This window comes from Cyprinus carpio, chromosome A21 (assembly GCF_018340385.1).
Source record: "Cyprinus carpio isolate SPL01 chromosome A21, ASM1834038v1, whole genome shotgun sequence".
Taxonomy (NCBI): domain Eukaryota; kingdom Metazoa; phylum Chordata; class Actinopteri; order Cypriniformes; family Cyprinidae; genus Cyprinus; species Cyprinus carpio.
The window spans coordinates 6,024,005-6,034,560 of NC_056592.1; the positions used below are offsets into that span (position 1 = coordinate 6,024,005).

Below are 10,556 nucleotides of genomic sequence, written 5' to 3' on the forward strand. Positions count from 1 at the left end.
TTTAAATTGCACGAATTTTTCGTTCTTTTAATTAGCAAGGCTTAAAAACAGATACAGATGCTAAACGTTTTGTGGCAACGCAGCAGTGGCCTGATCGAGCAAGTAACAAATCCGTCAACTGACTCAAGCGTCTTTCACGCTGGCCCCGTGCCATTGGGCAGTCCTTACTGTCGAGCTCTGAACATGCATCACTGCTTCCACAAACATTAAGCAGCACAACTGTTTTCAACATTGATAATAAAAAGAAGTTTTTAGAAGTTTAAAGAAGAAGTTTCTTGAGCAGCAAATCAGCATAATAGAATGATTTCTGAAGGATCATATGACACTAATAATGCTAATGAAGAAGTAATGATGCTTAGAATTTGGCTTTTTCATCACAGTAATAAATTACATTTCAAAATAGATTCAAATAATAAACACTCATTTTCAATTGTAATAATATTTCACAATAGTATTGTTTTTACTGTATTTTTTAATCAAATAAACATCCTTGTTGAGAGTAAGAGACTTCCAAAAATACATTTTAAAAATTGTACTGAAACTTTGAACAGTATATTGCATATATAATAAACACTGGTTAGCAATCCATTGTGCGTGTCTAATCTAAAAAGGGTTATCCAATAAATCTGTTAGATAACTCAACAGAATAAAACAAATGGGGGTCTAAAATTCCACAAGAGTTCTGTCGGATTTGCCAGACTGTTCGGATGGGAGAGCTTGTCATTCCTGTGTACAGACAGTGTCTTGGGAACAGAGATTTATAGGAGCAGAAAGGTATGATCAAGCTCAGCAAAGAGACAGGAACTCAGAGAGCAAGTGATGGGATCCCACAGGACTTAGAAAATGTTGTGCGATAAACAGACCCGCTGACAGCATCTTGATGGATGCCTGTCACATACTAATGAAACGATGCATGTCATCTGTGTGTGGTGCATGTCTGTGTGTTTTGTGCGATGATTTGGGATAACACGTCAACATGATGGTTCTTTGGAGGGAATTTGATAGAATTCATTATGACTGACAAAAATTGGTTCATGTAAACACCAATTTTGCAGCAATTTTACATTGACAAAGAGACTCAATATATTATCCATTCTCAATTAGAGTTGGTGCAGTGACAAGCAACAGAGACCATAGAGATATAACAGAGTTAAGCACACTACAACGCTAAGCTTAAGAAAAGTAACAATGTGCCAACCTTCAAGGAACGTTACTACTTGAAAACAGCACAGAAATCGCCAGCCCCCAACCATTTACCGATTTAGCTGTTATTAGTCAAGCAGGAATGATTATTTCCCAAGCTGATAATGGCAAAATTACATTTAGAGAATGGATAGGGTGGAATTCAATTTCCTTCTCACTTTAATCAAATCAAGTTTACACATGTCAGGAGAACTTCCTCAGATAGTGAATCAAGGGATGTTCAGTCTTTCTCCTGCTGTTCAACATCCAAACACAAGCAAGCATACTTTGATCGTCCACCGTTTAACCTGTTGATGAACATCTAGCTATAGTAACATTCCTATCTTTGTTTACATTTAACAAATCAAGACCCAAATAAAAAGAGTGCCAAAATTATTAATTAACGTCATCTGCTCTTAGGTTACAGTTTCAGGGGTTTGGACTAAGAGTACTTTTCCACCTAAGAACCTGGTATACTATACGTGCTAGGTCACATATCTTTTTAGAAATTGCTGACTGGCGAATTTAATGTGATACAGACTTAAATATGTACCTGCCAACTTGTACGGACAGTAATACATGACTAATATCTCTCCTTTGGACTCAAATATCAAAGCCTAGCCTACATTAAAAAAAAAAAAACTTCACTGATATTTACACCTATAAACACATGGCCTTGAACTATATCACCATCAGCATTAAAAACTAAATGACATATCTAGAAGGCCAGAAAGAGTAGCGGTAATGACTAAAAAAAGACATTAACATGGATCCAAATTAATCATAGGCGAACACCTGCTTCCTAAGACGGTCTTCAAGCTCTCAAGACAGTTGACCTGAATTTTCAGGGGTTACACTGGGGCCCTGTTATGACAAACAACACGGTGTTGTGATTGCTACAAAATCTGTTGTAACATTACAAACACCGTAACACTGGTTTCACCGGGTAACTACAGATAAATCTTGATTAGGATGAATTCCTCTTTAGCCCGCATGGTTCCTTTAAGGCAATATTATGAAAGCTATAAATGTGTTGCTACAAATAACTATAAATTACTAATGCAAAATCAAAATCATCCATCATCCAGCCAATTATACGGTCAATGTCAATAATAACAACATCCAAAAGTGTCTCAATTATGGTAGAGACCAGAAATCTTGGTAGGTCACCCTGATATTTGACAGGTGAGCTGTCAATCATAAAAAGCAGCACATTATGCCTTAGATGACTTAAAACTAGAGCAGTATTTGAGATTTGATGACTCCTTTGCATTTCCTTATACTAGATATCCCATTGAATCTTATGGAAACGTGGGAAACACAAGCCGATGGCCAGTACTGGCATTTAAATACTTTAATTTAAAAACATTTAAATAACCTTCATAGTTATAACAATAAAATAGTTCTATTAGGCTTAATTATATTGATACTGTTTATTTGTCACAATGCAAATTCATATAAACTGAAACCAGGTTCTGAAAAACAGTAAACATACAGTATGAATATGATGGGAGGCATGTCTTAAAGATGGTATCGTTTAGCAAAATCAGTACTTACTTCATCCTCTGAGAGTCCATAAATGGGTTCAAAATTCGTAGCCATAAAGCCAAAGGGCAGTTTAATACACACATACACAAAAACACATACACACACTCGTGTGTGCTGGAACAATAGCAAAGTGTGTCCTCCTCCAACCTCCTGTGAACGTAAGTTGATCCAAAGCTACGAAGTTCTGAGTCCAAAAACGAGTATCCTTTTAAACTATACCGTGACAAGAGATGTACGTCCACCGGTTTAATCTCATTTAACGGCTAAAAGTCGGTGGATACACGCTTAATTTCCCCGACAATATGATTTCCCCTCGTCAAGTGCAAACGCGAATCATTCACTTCCTCCCAGGATCCGAAACACTCCCCGCTGAATGAGTGACAACTTATCGCGCCAATCACAGGGTTTTCCGATACTCCAGGAGGACAGACTATCCAATCCGTGTTGAGTGAGGGCGGGGCGATGTTGTTGCACTTTGTGGAGTAATCAGGGATGGGTAGTTTCCTAAATTCCAATATCGAATCCATAAGAACTTTGACGTATTATTATATTTTTTATGCATGTCTGTGGGTCTGTATGTATATTTTTTGTTAATTAATACTTAGTTTATTTAAAAAGCCAGTAATGAGCTCTTTGAATCTTGCAGCTGGTAACATGACTCTTTTAGCAGTGCTCTTGCACCCCCTATAGTTTGAAAGAGCGATACTGCCAACATGTGCCAATTTATGATTTACACCCAACACTGGACAAAGTCCAACTGTTATGCATCATGATTCATCGTACATGTGTAATAGCCTAGGGAGGAACGGAACTAAAAGATACACTGAGGTGATGTTTAACCGACTGAAGATGAACTTGAGAAACAAACGGGGGAATTTTAGAAGTAAAAATCCAGGGTTGCGAAATTGTAAACAAAAATTTGAAAAGATCTTAGTCATTAAATATTCTCCTAGATCTCTAAATACACGTGTGGTCTAACAACGTGCCAAAAAGCACGTTTCATTTAATTCAAAATTCATTCAAAAATCAGTTATAATGAATAATAATTAAAATGATAAATATAAATAATTTGATACATTTAATTTGAAAAATGCCGTAAAATAATAATTGTTAGTGTTAAAAATTAGTATTTTGAAAATACACAAAAGTTGGCCAGGTGTTTCCAATGTCAAAGTTCACTTGAAGATGCTGTTCAAAAGTGCAAATGCTTCCTTCCACTTTGAAAAGTACCTCGATTAATTGAAATGTTAATTTTGTTACACCGTGTAATGTTTTTAACTTAAGAAACAATATTTAATGGTGTATTTGAGATGCTGTTGCCACCTGTTGGAAAAAAAAAAGAGAATTAGTCTCTGTTGTCATTCGCTCTGGTGTTACAACCTGTCTATGGTTACAACCATTGCTTCATTGTGATGTAAAATATAAAAAATAATAAGGGATTTTATAGGAGAAAACTGAATTCAGAACTTGAATGTGAAGACACATTTTGTAAGCCAGAAAGTAAATGTATTCTGAGAATGGCTTTCATGATTTTATCATTAATAGGCCTACATAAAAAGGATTTATATTAAACCCCCTCTATTGATTTGTTTAAGCGAAACATCATTGCCTGTTTAAGCAATGGCTATGAAAACTTCTCACCATCCAAAGTATGGTGTATGAAATTTAGAGAACTAAAAAAATATATTTGTCTAAGCAAAATCTTGTTCAATGCTCCTGTCCATTTAATCTGATGCAGTTCAAGAGTTTCAGAGTAGCCAATGCCATGTTCCAACTCCAATACGAAAGGAATAACCATTTGCTTCCAGTGTATTATTTGTAGGTGTATCTTGCAATGCATTCCATCAATTTCTTAACTCACTGACTCACTCAATGCGAATATTACATGATTGGAAATCATCAATCTTCTCTGGCTTGTCAGTTCTTGTTATGAACTAACACCTATAGTCAACTGTAGCATGTTTGAAGGGAGTTATGTGGACTTATATATATATATATATATAGGTGTGTGTGTGTGTGTGTGTGTGTATGTATATATATATATATATATATATATATATATATATATATATATATATATATATATATATATATATATATATATATATATATATATATATCCCTTATCCAGCTTATTTTGCAATGCACAAGTAAGCTATTTTAGAAGTTTCTCTGTATACCAGTAGATGTCCTCATATTACCGCATAAAAACTTCCATTAACTGAATAAGTGTTAATTTTTTAAATCAGTGTGGTATAATTAACAAGGGCTTTACATAGTTATCAGCTCATAAATAAGCTCATATGACTGGTTAATATCAAATAAAACATTTGCCAAATATATTGTTAATTTATAGATAAATCAAGAGTTGCAGCTTGGTTTATTATATTACTTTGAGAATGTGGTACTGATTACAATAAAGCTTTTAAGATGCTTTGATTGACCCAAGAGCATTACACAACATTAAATACAGACTAAAAGCTGTGAGTAATCTTCTGATAACCCTAAACTACTGAGCTTGGATAAATGAAATGGGTTACTTATGCCATTAGGCATAATGTCAATGTTAGTTCACGTTAAAACAATGTTGGTTTTGTTTAAAAAAAAATCCATAACACTGTGGCAACTCTTGTTCCAGATGGTTTGCCCCACTCCCTCACCCACCCGACCATGAGTGTAAAATCAGCCTTTGGTTGCGAAAGAGTTACTTGCTGGAGGGTTTCCGGATGTGGTTGATGGAAATCTCACCAGTGCCAGGTGCGCAGATGTGGAAAGTTCTACAAAGAAGGGCATAGATGAACAAAAACACATTGGGAGATTGAGATGAGATTCATTAAAAGCTGTATTTAATCTTCCTGTTTTTTTCACACCACTGGTTTATAAGCTCTTCATTACACACAACCAAACATGACTTCAATGACTCCTAAACCAGAAGTGGTCAGAGTTCATCAGCAGGACCATGATTTTAATAGATGTAGACAGATTCAGTATAGTGGTTTGATATTTGGTTAGCACAAATTTCTAGGTTTTGTAAAATCCTGGATTTATTGCAGCATTAAAGAGAAGATACATGCTGTCATTTACAGTAGGAGGGAAGAGGAAGGACTTTTATGTATTTGTCTTTTATTCTTTTCTATGATGCCACAGACAAAAGCATTTGTGAAATATATAAATTATTCAAATATTTTACAGGTATTCAAAGAGCCAGAATTGACATCAGGTTACTACAAAATCTGTAACAGGAAGCAAGACTAACCTTTTGGGAGAGTGCTGGGATGGGTAAGATTGGCAATAAAACATGACTGACAGTGAAGGAGAGCATGTGGCAGTGCACTTGTTCAGTTTTGGACAGCTGGCGTGAGCCTGACATGCAGTCGACCCTTTCTGGCCATGATGATGGCTCAGTCTTACAGATTAGATGAGTGGATGTATAAAAAATAGAGGCAGAGAGAACTGAGCATGTCTGCACATTAATCCAGAAGTCAAATGCATGGAAAGAATGCAGAACATAACAAAATGTAACCATTCAGTAGTTTGGGGTCAGTAAGATTTTTTTTGTCTGTTTTTAAAAGAGGTCTTTTATGCCCATTTATTTGATCAAAAATAAAGTAATATGGCTAAATATTATAACAATTTAAATGACTATTTTCCATTTTTATATGTTTTATTTATTCCTGTGATGGCAAAATTGAATTTTCAGCATCTTTACTCCAGTCTTCAGTGTCACATGATGCTTCAAAAATCATTCTAATATGCTGATTTGCCCATTCTAAATAAAAGTATTAATTTCCACTCCAAACTTCTAAATAGTAGTAAATGCATATGAATGCACAGTAAAATAAATAAGTATTCATTTAAAAATAAATGAATAAAATAAAGTTAATTAAATTGTATATTAAATTATTAAAACTTTTTTATTTAACATACATTTAACATTACAGTGATACCGAAACATTTAACAGCAAAATTTAAATTCAATAATAATAATAATAATAATAATAATAATAATAATAATAATAATAATAATTGGAAATCACAAATTCAAAAAATGCATTTGTAATTATGTGAATAAACATTTTATATGTACAAAAGAGTGTATAATGACTAGTAAACAACAGAGTGGCCAGAAACAGATAAAATGTTAATTCATTCATCTCAGTTTTACATCTTGTGGCTTGTTTTGGCAATATTTGGCTACCACTGAGCAGAGTGTGTTTTTGCATCTGCCGGTGTGTGCATGTATACATGTATCTGTGTGTATTATATAGCATGTAATCAGAAACCAACTGTCTCCTTATTCTCTAGCAGGCCTGTAAAACCCAAACTCATCAGCGTGGTGGTCCTTGCCTAAAATAATCCATATGAGTGTTCATAGCGCTCACCAGTCTTATTAATAAACTACTGACCTTTAGACTATCAAAAGCAACCTTCACTTATGACTTCACTTTATGAGTTCATTTTATGACTTATGAATATGTTTTCGAGTACCATCCATCTACCTTTAAACTGGCATGGCCAGTCTCTCAGCTGACCAAAGAAACATTATTTGGCAGAGGTCATTGTGTTTTTGTGTGCCTCTGTTAGGTTCAGATGCTCACAGGCAAACTTGTTTGATCTCTGAGTCATGATTTCCTTCTGTCTGCTGGGCACATGGGCTTGAGTCATGTCATGCCACTTGACCATGGGCCGTGGGAAAGTTGAAAAAGTCCAATTTTAGTTTTATAACAGGTGCCTTTGTTCAGTGCTTTGATCCTATTCCATTTGAAAAATAACCATTTTAGTTCATCAATAACTTGAAGTTGACCTTAAAGTAAAGAATAGTTCATCTAAAAACGTATGTAATTTTTCATGTTCATGTTGTTCCAAACATAACTTTCTGTCATATGATAGTTTTATGCTGTTCTTTTAGAAGTTTAAAAAGCTCCAGTGCCCATTCATTGTAACTGCATGGAAACAAACCACCTGGAAGGTTTTTTTCTTACTTTTTTTTCATGCACTTACCTGACTCTGTCTCTGTTTCTCTCAGTGTCTCACTTTTTAAATTGTAACTTTTATAGTTTGGAGCACTGTGACCTGGGCAAAGCATTGATAACATAATTTTAACCTCACCACGATTTTACACAGTTCTGGTAGGATTTGCACTGAAAATTTATATATATATATATATATATATATATATATATATATATATATATATATATATATATATATATATATATATCTTATAAATGTATATACTCTAAATTAAGTGCGTGAATCTTTTTTGATTTGATTACATGTGTGTGTGTGTATATATATTTAAAATATATATAAAATGTATAAATGATATTTATAAATCAAGAGAAAAAAAGTGATTCACCTAAAAACTGAGCAAAAAACTTCCATCACAAAAGCTGATTAATGTTAAAGACATAATTAGTTTATACGTCATGATCCCATATATTTCATTCCAGTTGAATTTAACTGAAGGTTTACCTCCGGATGAGTTTGTGTCATATTTTTAATTACTCATGTCCAGAAGAGCCTTTTATCACTGCTAATTTTGCTGCCTGGTAATTAAATCTACCCGTTTTTTTTTTAGATGCACTGAACAGCAGAACTTTTTGACTCAGGATAAGAATTTATTGGAGATCATCAGAATTATGTTATTATCTTGACCTAACAAAAGCAATTTCATAATTAATTACAATTTTTTTTAAATGCCACTATTAAATAAATGGCACATTGGCTAATGTCTTCAGTGATTTTGGGAAACTGAATTTTAGGAATTACTTACAATGCACTTAATAAATAATTACTTCTAAAATGTAATCAATTTAAATAAGTACTGCAGATGCAGTTAAGAGTTTTTAATAATGCATTAAAATCAAAGTGGATAAGATCATATTTAACTCCTATTCAATCTTTTTTTCCTCTAGTTATGCATGTAAGCAGTCACATGATCACATTTTCACAGTCCAATAAACTCAATGTCTTTAGGTTCGATGAGGTCAAGGAGTCTGGTAAGTCTTGATCATTTGTAAAACAACACAGAGGTGGTAGGATTGGCACTGAAAAATTATACATAGGCCTACACTATATTATGTAAGTGGTTGAATCTTTTTTTATATATATTTTATTTTATTTCATTTCATTTAAGGAGCCATTTTATGCCAGGGTTTCTTTATCACTTGGCACATCTGAGAAATAAAATTTGATATAAAAAAGTGGAGGAGGTATTTGGTTACTATTTCTTATCAAACGCCTCTTGCCACACATGCTTTAATCCTTTATGTTATATATGTTTATTGTATTGTTATGTAATGCAGTTAATTTATTACATAAGTCATTTAGTAAAATGTTTAAACCCAGTTAAACATTGAAAATAGTTTTAATAAACTGCCAAACTGGCCAAATTTGGAAGGAAAAAGATATAAAACACATTTATAATGACATATGTACTTTGCTGCATAATGAAAAATCAGTGTGCTTTTTTTTATCTTACATTTTAAGTGTATCTTGATTGTTCCGAAGCATTTAGGGCTGATGTTTTTGAAATGCATTTTTACCAACTTTTTTCTGGAACTTACTTGTGGAGCTTTTACTGGAGGAAATTTTTAGAAAGTCCAGTTGTCATGGTGAAACATTGTGAAACCGTATTGAAATACATTTCTTTCTTTCTTTCCCTCGAGTGCACATGAATTATTGTCATATTTAAGACTTATTTGTACTGTACACCACCTCTAACCTTATTTGATTTAATTGCTTTCTTTATGACATAATGGTATGCACTAACCTCAATCTGGACTTAAAAGCCCAAAGCCATTGAAATCTAAGCCTGTTGGTGACAGAAATGAAATGTGTAAAATGCAGAATGTTGTGATAACAGTGAGTTCCCAAGCATAATGTCTAAAATGGGTTTTGGACAAAGTTTTTATATGATTTATTCAGTAAATCATGTGATTTGTCAAGTTATTTATACTCAAAAAGGCCACCTTAATGACTTCTCTTGTGCTTTTAGTATTGTCTTTAGCTGTCTTTTCTATAGTCACATGAATCCTGGAGCAACTAGGGATCCAGAAACTGTTAATGAAAATGTCTGAAAATATTACCCTATTATAGGGTAATGGCTTTAAATTTGGTAGCTGTTCTTGTGTGCTTAATTTCCTCTCTTCTATATTAAGTATACGTTGGTATAATGAGAACAGTGTATAGATCCTTGGTGCAAAAATGAGAAACTATTCAATTAAATTTTTTTTAGTCATAATTACTTTTACATTTTGGACCAGATCAGAAGATTTATAGCAAACTCACCCTTTGATACTAAATGTTTTATTGATCATGATACCATTCCACATCCTGATGCTGTGTTTTTCCATGGCTACACTGCAATGTCTCTAAATAGAGGAAGTCCACAGTATCCTAGTAATCATTCATTTTATTACCATTTCAATAAGACGCACTGTGCAGCAAACAAAGTACTCAAGAGCATGATGTGTAACTTTTATCTCAACAGGTTTTACAGTGTTTGATCAAGAGAAGAACCTGTACAGTCATGTATTTGGATAGCAAGCAGTTTAGAGTCATGATGATCATAAATAACTGCCAGCTATCATACATTTAAACAGGTAGCCTGTATTATATCTATCTATCTATCTATCTATCTATCTATCTATCTATCTATCTATCTATCTATCTATCTATCTATGTCATATGAGTCACTAAATTTTAAATTCTGCAATATTAACAACAAATATCAGGGGAACACTGCATGATTCAGACTTTGTCACAGTGGAATGATATGCGTTTGTGTGTATATCTTTTCAACACTTTTTTTTTTGTCTCAA

At 33.5% G+C, this 10,556-nt stretch overlaps 1 protein-coding gene across 6 annotated transcripts in view; it reads right to left on the reverse strand.

Moving 5' to 3' along the window:
* LOC109089132 (E3 ubiquitin-protein ligase NEDD4-like) overlaps positions 1-3,104 on the reverse strand; it is a 71,741-nt gene extending 68,637 nt beyond the window's left edge. For 3 of the 6 annotated variants that reach the window (XM_042778728.1, XM_042778727.1, XM_042778726.1), the window contains exon 1: positions 2,740-3,104. In XM_042778728.1, the coding sequence (XP_042634662.1) occupies positions 2,740-2,784 (45 nt within the window). In that variant the 5' untranslated portion in view covers positions 2,785-3,104. The remainder of the gene's footprint in view (positions 1-2,739) is intronic. The other 3 variants (XM_042778730.1, XM_042778729.1, XM_042778731.1) reach the window with 1 other exon arrangement.
* Between the last annotated feature and the right edge of the window lie 7,452 nt (positions 3,105-10,556).